This window comes from Crotalus tigris, unplaced genomic scaffold (assembly GCF_016545835.1).
Source record: "Crotalus tigris isolate CLP2741 ecotype Arizona unplaced genomic scaffold, ASM1654583v1 scf7180000019175.1090142, whole genome shotgun sequence".
Taxonomy (NCBI): Eukaryota; Metazoa; Chordata; class Lepidosauria; order Squamata; family Viperidae; genus Crotalus; species Crotalus tigris.
Window position 1 is genome coordinate 132,656 of NW_024097416.1, and position 23,603 is coordinate 156,258.

Below are 23,603 nucleotides of genomic sequence, written 5' to 3' on the forward strand. Positions count from 1 at the left end.
ACCCACAGACTGTACCATTGAATTCAAGCCTGGGGCAAAACTCCCGAAGCCCAGATTATACTCCATGAGCCCAAAGGAGAAGGAGGAAATGGAAAGATTTATTAAAAAAAACCTAGAGAGAGGTTTCATTGAGCCAGCCAAGCCTAAAGTGGCTGCCCTGGTCCTTTTTAGAGAGAAGAAGGATGGCTCTTTACGTTTATGCGTGGATTATAGGGCCCTGAATACAATCAGTGAAAGCAACCTATACCCGCTGCCCCTCATGAAAGACATGCTGTCACACCTATCGAAAGGGAAAATTTTCTCTAAACTAGACCTAAGGGAAGCTTACTATCGCGTGAGAATTAAGGAAGGGGATGAATGGAAGACTGCATTTAACTGCCCCATGGGGTGCTATCAATTCAAAGTCTTGCCATTTGGATTACAAGGGGGCCCTGCAGTCTTTATGCAATTAATCAATGACGTTCTAAGGGAGCACCTGTTTAAGGGGGTCCTTGTTTACTTGGACGACATTCTTATCTTTACTGAAACAAAAGAAGAACACGTCAAACTTGTCAGAGCGGTTTTAAAGAAGCTGCGAGCCGCTCACCTATATGCCAAACTCTCAAAATGCGAATTCCACCAGGAAAGGATAGACTACCTAGGCTATCGCATATCCCCACAGGGCATTGAAATGGACCCAGAGAAGGTCAAAGCAGTATTAGATTGGGCGCCACCCCGCACAAGAAAGCAACTACAAAGTTTCCTGGGCTTTGCAAACTTTTACCGCCAATTCATCCCCTCATTTGCCCAGATAGCTTTGCCCCTCACTAACTTACTAAAAACGAAGGGAGCATCCTCAGTAAAACCTAGCCAGCCACTAACATGGACAATGGAGTGCCAAGCAGCGTTTGAGAGATTAAAGAGACTTTTCTCTGCCGAACTAGTACTAAGGCACCCAGATATGGACAAGCCCTTCATAATACAGGCAGATGCAAGTGATGTGGCAGTGGGGGCTGTGCTATTACAAGAAAATAATGATGCAGTATTGCAACCCTGTGCATATACATCCAAGAAACTCACGGAAACAGAACAGCGCTGGCCCGTATGGGAGAAGGAGGCTTATGGGATACATTGGGCATTACTCACGTGGCGACAGTTCCTGGAAGGCAACAAAATCCCCTTCCAGGTGTGGACCGATCACAAAAATTTTCACCAATTCCAGTTTAAGCTCAAACATTTACCAGGGAGAAAGAACTTCCTGGCAGATGTTCTATCTCACATGCCTCAATATAACAGCGCACGAACCACAGACTCTAGACCAATAATGGCAGAGTCACAACTGGCAGCACCAGTAACCACAAGAACCCAAGCCAAATTAAAACCACAACTGGACAGCCAAACTGGAATTGAATTCAGAAAAAGTTTGGAAACAGATGAATGGTTCCAGAAAAACAAAAATGTGTGCACAATGAGAGACGGGTTGCCTTGGGTAGGGGAAAAGTTATATATACCAACAACCCAAAGAATCACGTTCATGCAGCTTTGCCATGACACAAAATCAGCAGGGCATTTTGGATTTGTAAAAACTTTACACTTAATTAAACGGCAATTTTGGTGGCCATCAATAAAAAAGGACATAGAAAGTTATGTTGCCAGCTGCCCAACCTGTGCATCGGCAAAGAGGTTGCAAGGGAAATCGCCAGGGCTATTACAACCAGTGGCAAGTCCCTCAGCCCCCTGGAGGGAAATAGCCATGGATTTTATAGTGGAATTGCCAGAAAGCAATGGGAATACTGTTATCTGGACAGTCACAGACTTATTTTCCAAACAGGTGCACTTTATCCCTTGCCAAAAGATTCCCACTGCAAAGGCCTTAGCAAAACTTTTCATCCAGCACATTTACAGATTGCACGGGGCACCCCAATGCATCATCTCTGATAGGGGAGTGCAATTTACGTCTGCATTTTGGAAGGAATTTTTATCCCTCTTAGGGACCACTCAGGGACTGACATCTAGCCATCATCCACAAGGGGATGGACAAACGGAACGGTGCCATTCGGTACTTGAGCAATATTTGAGATGTTTTTTAAATTTCCAACAGAGTGATTGGACGGACTTACTTCCTTTTGCAGAAGTTGCCTACAATAATGCAGTCCACTCCAGCACAGGCTACACTCCTTTTCAAATAGCCAACGGTCAAAGTTTCAACCCTATGCCAGAGTTAACCCCAAACGAACCAACGATCCCTTCACTGAAAGAATGGATGGAAAACCTACAAAAAACCTGGCCAATAGTTAGAAAATCACTAGATGAAGCTAGGCAGGCATACAAAGCACAAGCCGATAAAAAAAGGGTTGAGCCTACACCATTCATTATAGGAGAAATGGTGTACTTATCTACAAAATACCTAAAGTCCCTACAGCCCTGTAAAAAACTTGGACCAAAATATATAGGACCTTTTCCAATTAAAAGAATCATAAATCCAGTAACAGTAGAATTAGAATTACCCAAAAATCTCAGGCAAATACACCCAATTTTTCATTGCAGCTTGCTGAAAAGAGAGCATCAGTCACCTCTACGGCCAAAAATCCCCCCCCACCACCTCCAATCATGGTGGAGGGTGAACAACACTTCGAAATAAAGGAAATCCTTGACTCTAGGAGATATCATGGAGCAACTCAGTACCTAGTTGCCTGGAAACACCTCCCTGCCTCACAAAACGAGTGGGTCCTGTTTCGAAAACAAGTCCGTGACCATCCAGACCACAATATTCCCATTGCTTTCTGGCAATTCCACTATAAAATCCATGGCTATTTCTCTCCAGGGGGCTGAGGGATTTGCCACTGTTTGTAATAGTCCTGGCGATTTCCCTTGCAACCTCTTTGCAGTGGCACATTTTGGGCAACTGGCTACATAACTTTCTATGTCCTTTTTTATTGATGGCCACCAAAATTGCCATTTAATTAAGTGTAAAGTTTTTACAAATCTAAAATGCCCTGCTGATTTTGTGTCATGGCAAAGCTGCATGAAAGTGACTGTTTGGGTTGTTGGTATATATAACTTTTCCCCTACCCAAGGCAACCCGTCTCTTATTGTGCACACGTTTTTTTTTCTGGAACCATTCGTCTATTTCAAACTTTTTCTGAATTCAATTCCAGTTTCTCTGTCCAGTTGTGGTTTTAATTTAGCTTGGGTTCTTGTGGTTACTGGTGCTGCCAGTTGTGACTTTGCCATTATTGGTTTAGAGCAGTGGTTCTCAACCTATGGGTCGGGACCCCATTTGGGGTCGAACGACCATTTCACGGGGGTCGCCAAACAAGGCTCTCCGCCATTTTTTCCCCCTTTTCTTTGGCCACGCCCCTGGCACCCGGTGATGTATAAGTGGTTGGGGGTCACCACAACATGGGGAACTGTATTATGGGGTCGCGGCATTAGAAAGGTTGAGAACCTTTAGAGTCAGTGGTTCGTGCGCTATTATATTTTGGCATGCGAGATGTGCATCTGCCAGGAAGTTCTTTCTCCCTGGTAAATGTTTAAATTGGAACTGGTGAAAATGCTGGGACCAGCGGGCTTGTTTGGGATTGAGTTTCCTGGGCATTTTCAGGGCTTCCAAATTTTTGTGATCAGTCCACACCTAGAAGGGGATTTTGTTGCCTTCCAGGAACTGTTGCCACGTGAGTAATGCCCAACGTATCACATATGCCTCCTTCTCCCATACGGGCCAGCGCTGTTCTGTTTCTGTGAGTTTCTTGGATGTATATGCACAGGGTTGCAATACTCCATCATCGTTTTCTTGTAATGGAACAGCCCCCACTGCCACATCACTTGCATCTGCCTGTATTACGAAGGGCTTGTACATGTCTGGGTGTCTTAGTACTAGTTCAGCAGAAAAAAGTCTCTTTAGTCTCTCAAATGCTGCTTGGCACTCCATTGTCCATGTTAGTGGCTGGCTAGGTTTTATTGAGGATGCTCCCTTCGTTTTTAGTAAGTTAGTGAGGGCAAGGCTATCTGGGCAAATGAGGGGATGAATTGGCGGTAAAAGTTTGCAAAGCCCAGGAAACTTTGTAGTTGCTTTCTTGTGCGGGGTGGTACCCAATCTAATACTGCTCTGGCCTTCTCTGGGTCCATTTCAATGCCCTGGGGGGATATGCGATAACCTAGGGAGTCTATCCTTTCCTGGTGGAATTCGCATTTTGAGAGTTTGGCATATAGGTGGGCGGCTTGCAGTTTCTTTAAAACCGCTCTGACAAGGTTGACATGTTCCTCTTTTGTTTCAGTGAAGATAAGAATGTCGTCCAAGTAAACAAGGACCCCCATAAACAGGTGCTCCCTTAGAACGTCATTGATTAATTGCATAAAGAGTGCAGGGCCCCCTTGTAATCCAAATGGCAAGACTTTGAATTGATAACACCCCATGGGGCAGTTAAATGCGGTCTTCCATTCGTCCCCTTCCTTAATTCTCACGCGATAGTAAGCTTCCCTTGGGTCTAGTTTAGAAAAAATTTTTCCCTTTCGAGAGGTGTGACAGCATGTCTTTCATGAGGGGCAGAGGGTATAGGTTGCTTTCACTGATTGTATTCAGGGCCCTATAATCCACGCATAAGCGTAAAGAGCCATCCTTCTTCTCTCTAAAAAGGACTGGGTCAGCCACTTTAGGTTTGGCTGGCTCAATGAAACCCCTCTGTAGGTTTTTTTTAATGAATCTTTTCATTTCCTCCTTCTCCTTTGGGCTCATGGAGTATAATCTGGGTTTCGGGAGTTTTGCCCCAGGCTTGAATTCAATGGCACAGTCTGTGGATTGGTGGGGGGGGGGGAGCTCATTCGCCCTCTCCTCACTGAAAACTTCAGCAAGGTCTCTGTATTCTTCTAGTATTTCTGTTAGTCCCTTTTCCTCTCCCATGGATGCTTTTTCTATTCTTGATTCTGGTAGCCCCCCTTCGGGTTTTAAGTCCATAGGGTCCCCCTTCGGGAATTTGATTTCTGTCATCCTCCAATTTACCCAGGGGTTCCATTTTTTCAACCATTCCATCCATAGAATCATTGGGCATTCCATGCCTGGGGTCACCATAAACGTTATGTCCTCTCATGTTTGCCCAGAGAGAGGTGTATTGGTAGAGTGGCTAGGGTAGCTGGCACCCCCCCTGCTATGGATCCATCTAACTGGCCAAATGAGATTGGTTGTTCCAGTCTCCTCGATGGGATGCCCAGATTCCCCACTAGTGTTGTGCTAATGAGGCAGTGGGTGCAGCCAGAGTCTACTAAGGCTTTCACCTTCAGAGCTTCGGGGATGGGGGGAATTAATATAGTCACTGTCTTGAGGATGGGTGCGAAGTGTCCACTTACCAGGGGTTCACCCTCCGAGCTGTCATCTGAGACGTCCACTGGCCCTGTGGTGTAGGCTGGAGTTCTTTCCCCATGATGAGCAGAAGTGGGGGGTTCTGCAATTTCCATCATTCTCATGGCAGTTTCTTTTGGCTTAGCTGAAGACTTTCCGGATTTGCTGATTGGGGATCTGTCTGGGTTGTGCTGGGGGGCTTTGGAGCGGCATTCTACAGCCCAATGCCCTTCTCTTCCGCACTTGAAACATCCCATTTGCTTCTTGGCTGTAGCCGATGGTTTCACTGGTTCGTGTGTCAACTCAGGCGGGGAGCGGCTCCATTGTTTTCCTCGGCGGTGTCTTTTCAATATGTCGATCTCTGCTTCCTCTGCCAAGATGTACCATTCCTCAAGTTGGTGTGGGTCCCCTCGGGGCAGGCAAGCGTCATATCGATCATAATTTAGTCCATCTTTGAAATGGCTAAGGAGGATGTCTTCTGGCCAGTTCAGTTTGCTGTCAATGGCCCGGAATTCTTGTGTATATTCAGCCACCGGGCGTTTGCCTTGCCTCATCGTTTTTATCCTTTCGCGGGCTTTGCGATCAGCCAGGGGATCTTCAAATCGTCTTCTCAGAGAGGACATGAAACGGTTGAAGTTGCTGAGTTCTGAGGCATTGGAGTCATGTAAGTTCACCACGCAATCTGCAGCCGGTCCATCCAGGGTAGATTGCACGATCCAGATGCGGGCTTTGTCGCTGGGGATGTCCTGCCCATATTCTTCCATATAGCTGAGGACTTGGGTTAGGAAAAACCCCAAGCGTGTTGGCTCCCCTTTGAATTTCACCTCCAACGGCAGACGTCTTGGAATGGATCGTTGCCTCCATTGTTGGTGGTAGTGTCTTCCGTCCAGATCGCCATCTGTGGTTCGGTAGGGGGTGGGGACTACTGGATCATCAGATGTCCCCGGGGCTGCAGGTTCCACTTCCCCCTCGGTGTCTCTCCCTTTGCGGCTCCAGGAGCTGGGGCGGCTGTAGGGCTCAGGATTCTCCTCTCCTAGGGAGCTGAGAGTTCTCTTCATCAGGTCAATAGCTTTCTCTAGGATCCAGTCCGAGTACGGTGCCCAGCTTTCTCCCTCTTCACTTGCGCGCAGTGATTTCTCCATCTCCTGCTTCCATTCTGGTTGCTTGGGCCCCCGTCTCAGCGTCACCTTTCTTGATTCCTTTCCCCACTCACTTTTCTTCCCAATGCCCATTGACCAGCGAGGCTTGTGGTCCCGTGTCTCCACCACTTCTTCTCCTGAGGACTCTGACCTCTCGTATCCCAACATCTGGCAAGGTTCCAATTGGGTCAGCGGCTCTCTTTCCAGGGAGTTTTCCCCCTGTCTTGCTCCATTGTCTGACATGGTAATTTTTTGCAAAATCTCCCGGCAAGAGTCTCCCTTCCAGGTGGATTAATTTTGCAAGTCCTGTCTAATGTAAGGACCCACCCCACTTTGCATCTTAAGAAGACAGAACTCTTGGAATAATTCTTCCAACAGGAATCCTTTATTAAGAGAAAATGGTTGCAGGCGTTCTAGACAGGACTTGGGGTCCAAGCTCTCCCATTCAAGGTTTTAAGGGGTTTCCCAATAGCCCCACCCAATCACCCCCTACTTCCAGCGACAGTCTCAGGCATTACATTCCCACCCCCTTTTTTCTTACTGCCGGCTGGATGGAGACTTCAGAGAAAACTACATGAAAGGTAATAGCCCCCTTTGTTATGTTTAGGCCTTTTTGGTGCTATCCACATTCAATCCCTTTGAAGTTGTACCAAAGGAAGTGAGGGCCATAAAGCCCCTTTGTTCACCCCCTCCCCTTCATTGTATGACAGAATCCAGAGAAGGCAGAAATGGGGTTTTCTATAATTGATAACTAGAGATGAAATATAATTGGATTCTGACACTAGGGAGATAATTTTATTTGTATTAATGGAATTGTTTTAATATCAAACTAAAAACTTGTTAAGAATTATGCATAGGAAGTACAACTGTGAGTCTTCAAGTGCAAGTATTGCTTTGGGAAAAACCTGAAACTACAGAGAAAATAATCGAAGTCATGTTCAAATAGCTTGCTGACCTTGATGGATTCTCCATGTGGTGACATCACTTCATTGGACAGAACCATCATTTTAAGTGCCATTAGTGCAATCTGAATCGCATGGGTCTCATTTTCTTTATGTAAGCCTCCAGCTACACAATATGCATCTCCAATGGTTTCTACCTAAACATTAAAATGAACAATTTATAAGATAAGAAAATTAAAAAAGGAAATTCAAAAGTTTGAAATGCTTTTGTCAACCATATTCTTTCCCAAACCACTCACTATTCCATTCTTTTAGTCAAAGTAAATAGTTCTGTTATGCAATCTATCACTGCCAAAGATTTTTGCATAACAAAGTCTGATTCATTTTTGGTAATTCTTCTTTCTAATAACAATGTTCTGTCAAAATATTTATCCTGAATTCTACTTCAAGGCACTATCAGCAATCCCAAAGTACTTACTCATAAATAGTGTCATTGAGATCAATATATTAATTTCAAGGTAAATGTAAGAGAGATTGCAGTCTAACGCATATAATTTCCCATTTTACAGCTAAAGCATCAATTTCTAAGTTACTGGTATATTATGCTTCCTAGTTGATTATAACTACAGTTTAGCTGCAAATAAACATGCTCCATTATATATGTTTTAAACCTGTTATAATTTTGAATCAAAAGAGTTCTTCAAATCCCATTCACTTTTGTAATAATTTCTCTTGGAAAAACTATTCTTTACCTTGTAGATATCCAATTCTCCACACTGATAATCAAAGCGAGTGTAGAGCTCATTAAGCATGGTGATAACCTGCATGGGTGAACACTGAGAACAGATTGCAGTGAATCCTACGATGTCAGAAAAAAGCATTGTGACATTATTAAATTTCTTGGCCTGTACAACTTGTCCTTGCCATAGCTGCTGAGCAACCTCCTCAGGTAAAATAGAGCACAAAAGATCAACTGTCTTTTTTTTCTCTTCTTCAAGAGCTTGATGAGCTTGTTCAAGAGTTACTTTAAGCTTCCCTAATCTTTTCTTCAATCCATCTTGAGCTCTGGCTTGTTCACCTATTAAAACAACATCCCTAAGTGCATTATGAATTGGAATATCTGAAAGATATAAGCCACGTCCTGTGAAATCTTCCAGTCTATCCACACAAGGAGATCCCAAGAACAAAATGGCATTAGATTCAATAATGTAAATCATTTGTCCTTTAAGATCCATAACCTAAGCCAAGAGAGAAAAAGGAGGCAATGAGAGAATTCTGAAGCTACTTAACATATACAAAGATAACAAAAATCAACTTATTTACTCTATGGTATCTATCTACATTCCAGACAAACTGATCTGGAGTACCTTTTCTCCATAATCAGTTCTGTATTTAATAGATTTTTTACTTTCTGATGCCTATATTCCAGTGGTGGCAAACCTATGGCATGCATGCCAGAGGCGGCACTCAGGGCCCTCTCTGTGGGCATGCATGCCATACCCCCGAGATGGCAACCGTCCCTCTTCAACCAGCTGCCTGCTAACTTGCCGAGGTCCCATGTGGCCAGATGCATCCCAGCACGGCTGGTTTCCGTCCCTCCCATCCTATCCCTCCTGGCCTCACATGCTCTCCTTTTCCTGGGCATGACCCACTACATCACCTCCTCAGCTGTCGGCTGGCCGTTCAGCTCAGAGGTGGCTTCTCTGAACTGCTGGCGGTGGGTTGCGGAGCCCCAGAGTGCACCGGTCAAGGGGCTGACTGGCTGTGGCTGCTGATGGACACTATCGGCCCCCATGCGCTCGCTGGCCGCTGTGTGCGGGGGCTGATAGTGTCAGGCAGCAGCCGCCCCGGCCCCTGCCTCGCCTTGCCCTGCAACAATGGCACCCCTGCCTTGCCTCGCCTTGCCTCTCCTCACCCCACAGGACAAGCCTCCTGCTCACCGCCCCACCTTCCAGAGACCCCCTGGATCTCCCCCAACCCTGCCCGACCTCCACAGGCGTCCCTCCCCACGAGCAACATCAAGGAGACCATGCCCACCTTGGCTACACCCACCCAGTCTGCCATGACCACCACAGCCACAACCACCCACTGGGCCATGCCCACCTGGCACCCAGTGATAAATAAGTGGGTTTTGGTTTGCAGTTTGGGCACTTGGTCTCTAAAAGGTTCGCCATCACTGCTATATTCTATATTTTTTATCTTCTGATAAAATGTGTTTTTCAAAGTATCTCTAGATTCTTGCAATTTTCATCAAGATGAACGTCATCTATTAATCTGAAGAACTAACCAATGCTTTTCACAAATGCATGCAAGAACATCTCCCACTTTTGGAAAATCTATTGTACTGAATAAAAATGAATATGCATAGAGGAAAGATACAGATTCAAATAATTAACATGTTTCTCTCCTTCATAAATTCACAGTGAAGAGAATTAAGTGAAAACTTAAAAAGGTGGGGTAGATCATTTACACAAATCAACTGATAGGCTTGGTTCATTCATTATGATAAGCCATAATCTGATTTGTTTTATGAACCATGCCACTGTAGGCTATGAACCATGGTTGGTGGCTTATTTATCTGAAAAAAAATAATTAAGCAAACTGTAGCTCACCATAATATACACAAATTCAATCATAGTCTCATACCTTAATTAAAGAAAAAAAGATATAATGAAGAAATGAAGAAAAAAGATACATCCAATTCTTACCCCAGTTGACTTTTTAAGAACTTTGTCTCCTTGTCTCACTCTTATATTAAACTGCATGTTCAGCATTGTCATGATCCCACTAAATGTGCAATTTATTTTAGGAGCTAAAATTTCAAACCACTCATGAAACTGTGGCTTTGCTTGAAATTCTCTTTTGTTTAATAGTCTCCTGATGCCATTGCCAAATTGCAATATAACCATGCCCTTGTCAAACATGCAATGGAAAGGAAACGTTTTACAGAACATAGAAGTAGGAATGACAAGAGAAGATTGGGGTTTACAGGGTGATAGTGATGGCTTTGTGCTTTTGACATGCACAGAATATAATAAATAAGGTTGATCAATAAACTCAGAACTGTCTTTGCAGAAGCTGGGTGGCATTACCATTACTTCCACCTCCATGTCATACAAAATGAGAGCTGCTGCCTTAATAATGCCAGACAGAATGAGTGTGGTTGGTTTTTGGGGGGAAAAATAATATACATTTAAAAAATTGGGATCTTTTTCCAAGCACAAAATTGAGACTTCTTCAACTCTGCCCATTTTTCCAGCTTCATGGCAATGAGAGCTCTGCTTCAGAAGAGTACTGAAACTGTTCAAAAAGTCTTTCAGACTTCCCCCAACAACTCCAAGGATGTGTTCATCTTCTTCATAACATATTTTGAACAGCTCTTCACCAAGTGATTCTCTTATAACAGTGACTGGAATTCCTGCCAGCATAAAACATTTTGATTACCAGTATTGTTCTAAATACAGTCTCTAAATTCCCCTATTCAATGTGCAGTTGATTTTCAATGTACATTCTTTCATTTACTTTATTTAACCCTGTTTTCTATTACTGAACACTTCAGATAAATAACTATTTTACATCATCTCTACAGTTAGTTTTTCTCTCCTGACACCTTGTATAACTGAAGCAAAGTATTATTTTTCTTCTTCTAGCTTTTTTTTGTAAAAATATGGTGAGCATTTATTATTGTAACCACCAACAAACTTTGGGATGTAATTGCTCTACTAAAAATTACTATTGGTACAAGTGGAAAATATAAAATGGGTCACAGAGGGATCGTTAACCCTTTTCTAAATTTAATCTGTTTATAGCCATTTGGCCTTCTGAAATGAGAAGGGTAGAGATGCAAATGACGAATGACTGAAATGAAAAATCTAAGGATAAGAAAAAATAAACTGCTGCTTTTTTTCTACTAATCAAGGGAACAGATTCTACAGATTTGGAGTTTTGTCTTTGCAGCTTAATATTTAATTTGAATTTGAGATTATCTGAGATAACATTTAATTTGATGTTTTCCGCAGAGAGACAACATCAGAGGAGAACTGCATTCTAATCTTTTATTCAGGGAACTGTTTGTGTGCGCATATGTGTGAATAACAAAAGAAGAAGAAGAGGACATTTGGGGGAATGAGCTATGGTTTAGAATTTTTTCCTGTTAGGGAACCAAACTAAGGTCCTATTGCTATGGCAGAAGAGAGGGCAAAACAACAGATGTTTTTCTTTCCTATTTTTCCTTTTCCCCCCTCAAATTGTTTTCCTCATACTAGTAATAAAGAGAGTTAAATAAATCACCTCAACTTCAGTTGTGGAATAGTTGTTTCCTATTTTGTTTTGAAGCCATGAGTGGACAGTCAGAACTCACTGGTTTTATCAGTGTGATAAAAGCAATGTTGCTATATTTGATGGCAAACTCCATCCCTTTGGGTATGGATGCAACATCATAATGCACATCAAAAAGCGGTGTTTGTTGAAATACCACAATGGTGCTATCTAATCCTCTTCCCCATCACAATCACCCCAAGGCCTGGGAAGCCCTGCTATAATCTTTTCCATATTTCTAATATTTTCTTTTTATAACATTTTATAACATTTCCTTGGAACTTGTTGGGATCAAAGAATCAGGCTATCCATGCAAGTTGGAACATAAATGATTTATTGAAGCCTATACACAAGAATATGGTCAACTATCAGCAATAAATTGGCACTGAGTTACAGAATTCAAGGGAGGATTAGACTTGTACAGGTAGTCCTCGATTTACAATTATAATCAAGCCCAAAGTTTATGTTGCTAAGCGAGACAGTTATTAAGTGAGTTCTGCCCCATTGTGAAGTCGGTGACTGCAGCTGTTAAGATAGCAACATGGTTGTTAAGTGAATCTGGCTTCCCCATTGACTTTGCTTGTAAGAAAGTCACAAAAGGTGATCACATGACCCTGAAACACAGCAACCACCATAAATATGAGTCAGTTGCCAAGATCTGATTTTTGATCCCATGACCATGGAGATGCCGTAATGGTTGTAAGTATGAAAAATGGTCTTAAGTCACTTTTTTCAGTGGTGTTCTGACTTTGAACGGTCACTAAATGAACTGTTGTAAGCCGAGGACTACCTGTATCTCTCGTGGTAACGCATCTAAACTGATATACATTTTACTCTGCCCCATCCTCCCTATTTTTTCTGCTCTTCTCCTTAAAAACTCCTGGAAAAAGGTTTGTGAGATTAAATAGTTTTGATTATACATGTCTCTTTCACTACAGTGAGAGAATTAGTTTTAAAAGGAATGTCCTTGGGATTGTAGCCTAAGCAATTTATTATTTGTACTGTTCTATGCTGCCAAGTAATTTCATGGAAGGCAACATTCTTTTAAATAACTAATAGACAACAACAACCGCAGGCAACTCCACTTAAGGAATAAATTTTTTAGCAGGTGTTCTTATTTGTAATGAACAAATTGCATGTATGTATGTATGTATGCATGTAAAATAAAAAGGATCTTTTGGATCTTCTAATCACTACATACTTCTTTTGTTAGACAATCAGATTATTTCCTGAAGTATATGCATCCTTGATACATTGTGTTTTATACTCTCCATGAATTTTATCTACTGACCAACAAGATATCCACAGAATAATGAAAATATATCAAAAGAGGCAATAAACAGAGGAGAAACAATTGTGGTGGGAGAGAAAATAGAATCATTTTTTTAATGATCCAATATTGGCATTTAAAATTGGGGGGAACGGCATTTCTCTGTTCCCCATGATAAAATTTTATCCAACATATATCAGGAAACCTTTTATCATAAAAAGTAGAGTGTAAATGTCTTAAATACATACATACATACATTACATACCATACATATACATATACATGGTTAGCATTATTGACAATTTTATGCCATGCTATCAGAATATAAGGGACATAAACTCAGCTGTTATTATTGTGATTATCTGCCTGTTCAGTTGCATGCCTTCCTTTTTATAGTAAGACATTAAAGAAGACTCTATGTCATTAGTAGTCTTGGTACAACTCAGGTTATTGGGGATACTAAATAAACTGATTGTAGTGTTAGCACTTGCTATTCATAAATATATAATTACCAGCCAAATTTGCATGATCAGTGAGTAGCTTCTCAAAATCTTTTTCCCCACACTGTCTGTAAAGGAAGAAAAACACAATTTTAAAACTGCAATTGTCTAGTAAAGATTAAATAAAACATAAATATACACAGTTAATAAAACAATAAGTAATATATCAGAGTTTAAAGTATAATGCTTATTCTCAGTTTTTCCGCCATTTTTCTCAAATTAAATGACCATTCTAACCATATATACTGTATATCCATATTCACCCATGAAATTCTGATTAAATCTATACTTAAAAACTGATAGAGCATGCAGCCAAATCAGTGAAATATTTCAGTACTCTAAAAAGGGGGTACAACTCAAGATTCAATCTCTTAACCCTGTTTTGACAAAAAAAGTCAAATTTTGCTATTAAATTATAGCTCAAATTCTTTGCTGTTTAGTACAGAAGACACTGTTTTATAGTTCAGCACAAATTGAGTCACCAAACCTGAGCTGCAAAAATCTGGATGATCAGAAGATGGCAACAAAGTTCACATTTTATATATATTTTTATTGCCATCTTGTGGTCTTCTCCATACTTGTACTTATTGGATAAATGGGATAGGAACCTTTGCTAACTTACAGAAAATCACTCCCTATTTTTGTAAAAGAATATGAGTGTTACATTTAATAATATTAAAGCCTTTGTTTAATAATATACATCACTCTACCAACAGCATATTAAGCATCACAATCCAAAATACCGAGAAAAGAAACTATACTATAAAGCTACGATTCAACTTATACTTTGTAAGTATTAAAACTTAGACATTATATAATAGAAAATTGAGATCAATGAGGCAGCAATAACTGCTAGATAAATCTATCACTCTTTTTGAATTTAAATGCTGCAACTACAGATAATAATTTACCTGATTTCTTTTATGTTATTATTGGCTAGGCTTCTTTGAAATGCAAGACACAACTTTTCATACTGAAATGAGAAAGGTCATATTAAATCAGATGATATTTCAATATGTAATACTAATGTCAGAGAGAACCTGGTCTTTTAAGCAGAAGGAGAGAAAAGGCACAAATGTCATTTAGATCAGGTGTAAATCTATTCTATATATTTAATAGAAATATATATTTAAAAGGAAGGTCTCTTTCCAAGGATCTGCACATAATGTGTGACACTTTATCAACCACAGTTTAGACCAAGAGTAGTTTCTTTACTTTCTTCAAAGACAGGCACAGTGATATTTAGGTAAGGCAGAGAGAATATTTACATAAGGAAACTTGAAATGATTTAGACATGATGCTGTAGTATAGTTTCTTTACTAAATGGCAACCAACCAACTGGCCAGTCAGCAGCAGGACTGAATCCAGGAACATATCCCAGCTGTGAGCTCTTGTTTAAGATAGAATTCTATCCCATACGAAACAAAAATAAGTGGATTTGGGGATTGCCAAAATTCCTAACTAATGTATCTGCCTTGTCTGCATAGTAGCAATCGTTTCCAAGATTCTTCATCATATCTGCATACAGATCATAAATTTATAATTTTATGATACATTGGAATAATATGCTCACCAGGAATAGCTGTCATTGCACCAACAAGTTTTTTAAAAAATGAACAGTGCACTTGTATTTCACAATTATTCTCTATTACTCCTCAGCAATCCAACTCAGAGATTGTGGCTTTAAGAGACTTCTGGTTAGCAAATTTCTAAGAAGAATGAAGGGGACTTGTAAGGTATCTAAGCAATTAAGCCAGGCCTTTGCACAATGCAGAATATACAGAGATAGTTATCCAGGCACCAACTATCTTCAATAGATGGTTGTCCAGATTCCTATTATTAACGGTCCATCAGAATGGCACATTTGAGTAGATATTATGTTTAACATCTGTTACCATTTTCATTATTTATTGCACCAAAATTTTAGACATTTAATGGAAGGAAAATAGGTATGAAGGAAGCTTATTTTGCCTGAAGAAAAACTGTAGTGCTGGCTTTAATATTTTATATTTGAAATTACCATAGAAATAATAGTTCTCATTAAAACAAAATGTAATAATTATATCTAAAAGAAACAATATATCAAGGACTTTCCATTTCCTCATTTGATTCTGCAATTTCTATTTTTTAAAACTCAAATTAAGTAACAAACACAGATTTTATTGATATCGTCAACTTGATCTAATGCTATTTCAACTATATTATATTCTCCACATGATTCTTAGAACAATCTCTGATTGACATCAATGGACATATATAATTAGATCTGGGGCGTGATAGTTGAAAAAATCTTTCCAAATAAAAAATGGGTAACATAAGCTTATCTTCAGCTAGTAGAAAGAAATCTAATGTTTAAATATATCTGGATCTATTTAAGAAAACACATACAAGTAGGTGCAATTTAATCCTATATATCATATCAGCAATTCACTGACATATTGGAATACTTTGTCAGCCAATTCATATATAAAATTCTGCAGGTATAACAGAAAACATCATTATATAGGGTTCAAAATCCCACCATCCATATACATGCCAGATTCCTACTCTACTTTAACAAACAATATAATATGAAAATATTGAAAAGGACTTTAGAAATGGCTGACTATGCATTTTACATATTTAAAGTCACATGTTCAACTCATGTTATCTCATGTTCAACTAGAGGATCCCAGGCAATGCAATTCAAAAACACTTCTGCTTTAAAGATTCATAAGAATTGCTGACTGGAACAGGAAATTAGACTCAATCCATATGTTTTAGATAATAATTCCCATATCTTCTGCCATTGACTTTCCTGACTGAAATTTATGGCACTTAAATACAAAATGCTCATAGTGCAATAGGTAAGTTGATTAATCTAGACCACAGGTGTCAAACTGCCAGCCCGTGGGCCGGATACATCATAGCGAAACCGCGCCCACCCCATTGCCGGCAATGGCAAAAAAGTTGTGATGCGTCATGACACGTCATGTGACTTTGCGAGTTTGACATCCCGATCTAGACTGAAGCAAACACTATTAGACAGATGGAATAAGAAGAAAACTGTTTTTTTCTCTAAGAAGTACCCTGAGACATTTTTTCTCATCAATGTATATAATATTTATGTAATATATTCTTCACTAATCAGAAATATTTTTTCAAAATACTGTTAAAAATAGATTTGAAAGGAAAGTTCAGTTGGGAAAAAGAAATAAAGCAAAAATCCCACCTCATTAGCATATTTTGATGCCTCCCATCATTTCTGAAGGCAAAGTCAAAACTCTAGGAACCAATTTCTATTGCTGTAAAAAACAAATGGGCTCTGAAATGTATAAAAATAGGTCCATTTAAATTTTCCTGTAATGCTCCTGCCAGAACTAATTCAGTACCGTAAGTTTTGCTAGGTTGCTAGCCAGTATAAATCTTATTAAATAATTACTAAATCAAAGTATTATACTTGGATACGTGTATCAACATGTTTCCAATAGTCTAGAAAAAAGATTAGAAAGTAGTATTTTTTTAAAAAAACAACAACAGGATTTTCCAATTGATATTCCAAACAACTTACTTCTGGAGAGATGAGCTTGTAAATGGTCTCAGCTAAAGTATGAAGAAATACTCTGTTCTTGCTGATTTTCCTCTGTGGAAGGTTCCCATGAGGGACTTTCTCTCTGCATATGGGCAAAGAAGTCTTAGAGCTGTTGGGCACCTCAGCACATTCTTCCTCATTTTCATCTGGAATGCAACTTTGGTTGAGCAAGGAGAAAGGACATTCTCCAGTAATCTTCAGCTCTTTCAGTTTTGTGCAGAACATGCTGTACAGATCACTGTTATAAAATTGTGTGTATATCTCTATTTTGTGCTTAACGTGCCCCCTCCATTAACCAACAACAGAAGAAAGAGCTAACAGCAGGAATTCAAGGGGCAAATTATTTATGACTGTAAAATCAACTTCCAAAACAACTTTATCTTTATTAGCCTGCAACAAAAGAAGAGAAAAAAGTGAAAGGAAACAAATAGTATTATATTATACTTTGAATTATATTAAAGAACCAGCATAATTTCTATGTTGCTCAATTTTTGATATCTATTTTTTTGGACATCTTATTAAATGACACAGTAATTGATGACATAATAAGCTGCAGGCACATGAATTCTTACATTCTTACTTTCTTTTATTTTTCAAAAGAAAAAGATATGAAAACCTAGTTTTCACTGGGTTGCCAAGAAACGGAGAGATATTTCTGGAACAATGAAGCAGAATCAAACTAGTTAAATCAATTTGGGCGACAATATGGGAAAACAGTTCTGAAGACAGTCAATTGTATGAACACTTTAATTTTTATATATATATCATATCTCAAATGGGTAAACTCTGCTTTTATTGCTTCCTAAGGCAAAAGATTTTGACTGATTATGGATTGGATGCAGGTTGAAAAAAAATTACATGATAAAACATGATGGCCTTTGGGAAACTAGTTGCCTTACCAACAACCAACTTCATAATCAGAATAAGAAATGGAAGGGATCTTGTAGGTCATCTAGTCCAACCTCCTGCCCAAGCTTCATATAGATTGCTGTAATATTTATTTATATTTTCTTGGTGCTTTCCTTTTAAGTTATGAAGATAAACTTCTTTAGCTGGTATCATCATATCCTGACTTTAAAAGGCAGCATATAGGCAGCCCCCACATAATTAATCCGGGTTAGACATGTGGGAAGTCACCCCCTCAAAGAAGGAAATATTAAAAGGGCACCACCTCTGTGGTGTCCTCATTTTGTTGTGATTGGTCTTATCTGTTTCTTTAACAACTGCAGTAGTAATGTGTTTTCAAACACACACATACACACACACACACACACACACCATTCAGAATCACACTGAGTCTACTAACTTCAGTAAAGCTCCCCAGGCTGATTCTTGCTCTGTGGCACTGCAAATTCCAAGGGGGAGGGAATCAAGCCCCCTCAGGTGATTTGCAATTCATATGCTGTCACTGAGGAGGGAGCAGAAAAGAGATCTCCAAAACCCAAACCCTGAATATCTTGCACTGGTGGACTCAGAGTGCGAGTCCTAGGTTGACTGTGTGCAATTTAAGAAAAATTAATAGATTGGCTTGCCCACTGGCTCACCTCAATTGGACATCACAAACCTGGATTCACTGAACTAAGAGTTAAGGCAGGAAACAACCCTTGAAAATGGGCAACCAGTGGTTATGTATTGAGGCAAAACATGGCTGTGAGGAGTTTTGGGGAATGTGCTAACCTGACTCAACGTGACATCCAACATTTGAAAATAATTGGCACAGAATATTGGAAACTATAAATTTCTTTTCCACCTAAAAGAACTTTTGCCCTGGCTTTAGACCAGTGGTTCTCAACCTTTTTAATGCCGTGACCCCCCAACCGGTTGTAAGTCGAGGACTACCCAACCGGTCGTAAGTCGGGGACTACCCAACCGGTCGTAAGTCGAGGACTACCCAACCGGTTGTAAGTCGAGGACTTTCCCTTCCCGGGAGCACCGCGCATGCGTGTTGCCGCCCCCTACGCCGGCTGAGGCATAGCTGGCAAGGGGCAGCGATGGCGCAGGGCGACCACCGGCTGGGCCACCAGCTGGCCCAGCACAAGGGAGGTAAGGCATGTGCCGGGCCCCACGTGCGCCAGCAACCCTCCCTGCGCTCGCCGGCCTCTCACCTCCCACCCCTGGCCCTCTTTTACTTACATTTTTAGTAGTTGCTCAGCAGGGAGGGATGGAAGCTTCCAGACAGCTCGCCTTCGCTGCAGACAACTTGCAGCACCGTTTGCAGAATGGGACTTTTGGCGGGCTCAGCAGGGCAGACAGCCTGGACAATTCCTATTGGCTTTTGAAAGCCAATAGAATTAGACTCTATTCAAGAGAGTCTATTCTATTGGCTTTCAAAAGCCACAGAATAAAAGGGAGTAGCACAGCTAAGGAAAAGGGGGAAAAATGGGGGACTGCATTGTTTGGCGACCTCCGTGAAATGGTCGTTCGACCCCAAATAGGGTCCCGACCCACAGGTTGAGAACCACTGCTTTAGTAACTGCTTGAAGTTACGAAGACACTGAAAAAAGTAATTTACAACTAATTTTCATACTTACGACCATTGCAGCATCCCCACAGTCTTGTGATCAAAATTTGGGCACTTGGTAACTGGCATGTATATTTATGATTGCAGAATCCCAGGTTCATGTTGTCACCATTTGCAATCTTTGCAGATGGCTTCTGATGAGCAAAGACAATTGGGAAAGCCAGATTCACTTAATGACTGTGTGATTCACTTAACTGCAGCAAGTCACAGACCCACAGGTTGAGAACCGCTGCTTTAGACCTTCATGGTTGAAAGGCTCCCCTTTTGGGAGCCACTGCAGGGATCTTTTTCTGCTGCCTCTATTAGTGTCTTCTTCTTCTCTCTCTCTCTCTCTCTCTCTCTCTCTCTCTCTCTCTCTCTCTCTCTTTTGCATTAATAGTTTAAAAGCTTGTTCATCAAGTCTCCCTGACCAGAACAATTATAATTTTGTGCCAGTAAAAGTGTGTTATCCACATTCTTATGGCACAAAGGGGGGGATTTGTTGGAAATCAGCCCCCCCCCCGAGAAGGAAATATTAAAAGGGCAGAATATTATATTTCCTCAAAAGATCTTAAAGAGGCAGAAAAGCATGCCCAGTTTTTCTTAATAGTCCCAAGTCTCCCTCCCCCAAGCAGAAACCAGCTCTGTAGAAATGCAGATGTAATAATCCACACAGGAAGGTTGGAGCCCTCCAGCTAGATGCTTAGGAAGACAAAGACACCTAAAATCTACATACCCCACCCAAACTCTAAGACAGGACATAATAGGGGCACACTCAGACTCAGGTCAAAGTACATGACACCGGAAATACAAAGCCTCAAACAGGAACAGGAAACAACTCCAAACAAAAGCCCAAGAGGGTACAAAAACCCACTTCCTACTACATGTGCTCACTCTTTTCTTCCAGAGCCATCTTTCTGTCTGGCTCTCTTCTTTAATAAACTATAACCTTCTTTCTAAAGGAGTCACCATGTTGTTTATTCCCAGCTTGGACTGGACCCTGATGAAGACTTTTCCTTCAACAGATATATAGGGCAAAGTCCAAATGGGCAGGATTTGGAGTAAAAGTGCTCGTATTCTTTATTGGCTATAATTTACAAATCTTTGTCATACCATAAAATATACCTCTAGTCTAGAAACAGTTCACCTGATACTAATTTGGGTCAAATACGATATATAATGGAATTCACTTCTGAACTCAGGATGAAGAACAAATATGCTGTCAGGTGAATTAGATTGGAATTCTATAGTGACTTCCCAAAATCTATATATGACCTTCTATTTTTTCTTGCCCTCAAGAATAATCTGATTATTATCTCTAGCACTCTCCCAGAGGAAAAGGTACGATAAAGAAATAGGAGTAAAATATATTGCTATGAGCTAGTGTGAAGTGTGTTGCTATGGAAAGAAAAAAAACCCCAATCATATATATTCCTTCCCAACTTTTATCAACTGGGAATTAACCTCTGTCATAGCAGTGAAAATCAGCTTGTACTTTGAGGGGGAAGAATAGATGGCTGAGAAAATGGATGTAATGGCTGAAGGCACGTGAAAGTTTCCTTACGGACTACAGAAGCATATAAGACAGAAAATTACTTTTACCCAGCTCTGCCTCCAGATTTCATTTCTGTGGTTCCATCAGCATTTAAAAATGATTAGTTTGTATACAGCTTTGCAGTTTTCCAAGAGATTTTGTAGCATTACAGGGCAGTTGACTGGGACACAACTGCATGATGCTACAATCTGTGGTGTTAAAAAGTAATGAAAAATAATGTGCAGTAACAGAAAACATGTAAAATTAAAACCTTGTTGAAATATATCTGAACAATTAAGTATTCTATTTACATAGGTACAAATGTCAAATTAATTAAAGTGCATATATAAACAGATTGCAGGTTGGGATATTAGACATTAAAGCCTAGAGACGTTGAAACTCAAGTCTTCTTAACTCCTTAGTGACCAAGCAGGTACTAAGAAATTGAGGAATATTAACTGTCTAGAAGAGGGGTATCCAATCTTCTGGACTTCAACTCCCAGAATTCCCTGAACTAGGAAAAGTGGCCTTCAATGGCTGCCTGGAAATTATCATTATAGAATAGAATAGAAAGTAGCTAGGCCCTGATTGGATCTCCATTGTATTTAGAGTGTATTTATACTGTATTTAAACTCCATTTCAACTCCTGCCAGAGCTGCTGGGACGTGCTATATTGCATCAACTGCTGCTAGAGCTGTAAGTTTTGGGAGAATCCACCAGGATGTTAGCGGCCCGCATGCCTAATGGTGCGCGAATTATATAACTAAAAATCATAAACAGCAGCAGTACATTCAGGGCAAGTGTGTCTGAGATTCCCTGTATCTAAGAATGTCTGGTTTAGTTTAGTGCAACACTTGCTTTGCAGCTATCTTTCGCAGTACCCTTTTCAAACTTGGAAACTGTCCTATCTGTAAACAAATCACTCGTCTACAAGGACAGATCATTTACCTTGGGTCTGTAATCCATACTCTTCGGGCAGAAATTAGGCGTCCAGTTCAGCCCCTCTATTGTAGTAAGCCTCCTTACTATCAGCCCCCTTTACCACAAAGATCCTGCAGGAGAAGGGCAGTGTGGACAACCGTGGGATCTGGCAGGGTGAGAGCTGTGAACCATAAACACAAAGCTTTCGCTATGTCCCTGCACAACAGTTACAGTGCCCTTGCTGACCTTAATAGGGACATTAAGGTAAAGGTATTTGTGAAGATAACTCAAATAAGCAGGGGATTGTGGTCCGAGATGAAGAACTAGATTTTGACAGGGAGAAATGTGAATCAGGTATTACACATCAGTCATGCAAGAACAGAAAGGCACCCAAAAAGAGAAGCTACCTTTTGGTAGGTAATTCAATTATAAGGGATGTAAATTTAGGAAAGGACACAGAGGCGTCAAAAGAGGTCAGGTGTCTTCCAGGTGTTACTACCAGTAGGGACAAGAAGCGTATTTCTAAAATAATCAAGAATGGCAGCAAGGACTGTGATGTGGAGGCTATTGTACATCTCGGCACTAACGATCTGTCCCAAAAAGATGTACTCTCTGTGCAGAAAGATTTTCAGAGCTTGGGGAAGGAACTTAGCAGAATAGGCTGTAGGCTTACTTTCTCAGAGGTTTTACCAGTGTATAAGGAGCAAAATGGAAAAGGCCAGCGCATAGCACAATTCAATATGTGGCTAAAGGAGTGGTGTAAAGGGGAAGGCTTTGGATATATTAGTCACGATGTCTGTAGCTGGTCCAATCAAAAGATGTACAAAAGGGGCGTTGTCTTACCTGAACTCCTTTTCTCAGCATGATGATGTAGAATCCACCGGTGGGTAATATCAGCCTTCCTGCTCAGAATAGACTAAGTCAGAACTTTAGTCACGCCTCCCTCTGGGAGTGTCCTCCAGTTTTTGACGAGGCATGACGAAGTCTGATGCAATGGCTCCAATGAACATGACACCTGCCTTGACTGCCTTAAGGGAGGGTGTGGATTCTACATCATCATGCTGAGAAAAGACGTTCAGGTAAGACAACGCCCCTTCTCCAGCATGATGAATGTAGAATCCACCGGTGGGACATACCAAAGCTCCTTCATGTCCCTACGGGGAGGGAAGTCTAGGCTTGTGTGTCCTGAGAAGAAACTACTTGCTGCAGAACTCTCCTACCCAACGAGGCTTCTGCCGCAGCAACCCTATCAATCTAGTAGTGTTTCACAAAGGAAGAAGAGGAGGACCAGGTCGCTGCCCTACAACCCTCCTCGACCGATGCCTGGGTGGACCAGGACGCAGACGCAGCTGCACTTCTCGTTGAATGAGTGGTGATATGCGTAGGAACCGGAAGTGACTGAGAAAGGTAGGCTCTAGCAATGCATGCCCTGATCCATCTACCAATGGTCAAAGAGGATACTTTCTGACCCATGGCAGAGGGCTGAAAAGACACGAACAAGGCCTCCGATTTACAGAAAGCCAAGGTCCGCTTAACATAATGACACAGAGCCCTGCGCACGTCTAACTTATGCCATTGTCTCTCCAGACGATGCAAAGGATTAGGACAAAAAATCTGGAAGAACTATGTCCCGTG

General features: G+C 40.8%; 1 protein-coding gene across 3 annotated transcripts in view; it reads right to left on the reverse strand.

Moving 5' to 3' along the window:
* Positions 1 to 23,603, reverse strand: part of GUCY1A1 (guanylate cyclase 1 soluble subunit alpha 1) — a 67,256-nt gene that overhangs the window by 6,278 nt on the left and 37,375 nt on the right. For 2 of the 3 annotated variants that reach the window (XM_039360885.1, XM_039360886.1), the window contains 6 exons: positions 16,993 to 17,403; positions 14,354 to 14,415; positions 13,455 to 13,510; positions 10,064 to 10,773; positions 8,108 to 8,593; positions 7,409 to 7,552 (listed from right to left, as the gene is read on the reverse strand). In XM_039360885.1, coding sequence (XP_039216819.1) covers positions 7,409 to 7,552; positions 8,108 to 8,593; positions 10,064 to 10,773; positions 13,455 to 13,510; positions 14,354 to 14,415; positions 16,993 to 17,238 — 1,704 coding nt within the window. In that variant the 5' untranslated portion in view covers positions 17,239 to 17,403. Of the gene's footprint in view, positions 1 to 7,408; positions 7,553 to 8,107; positions 8,594 to 10,063; positions 10,774 to 13,454; positions 13,511 to 14,353; positions 14,416 to 16,992; positions 17,404 to 19,544; positions 19,669 to 23,603 lie in introns of all 3 variants that reach the window. The other variant, XM_039360887.1, reaches the window with a different exon arrangement.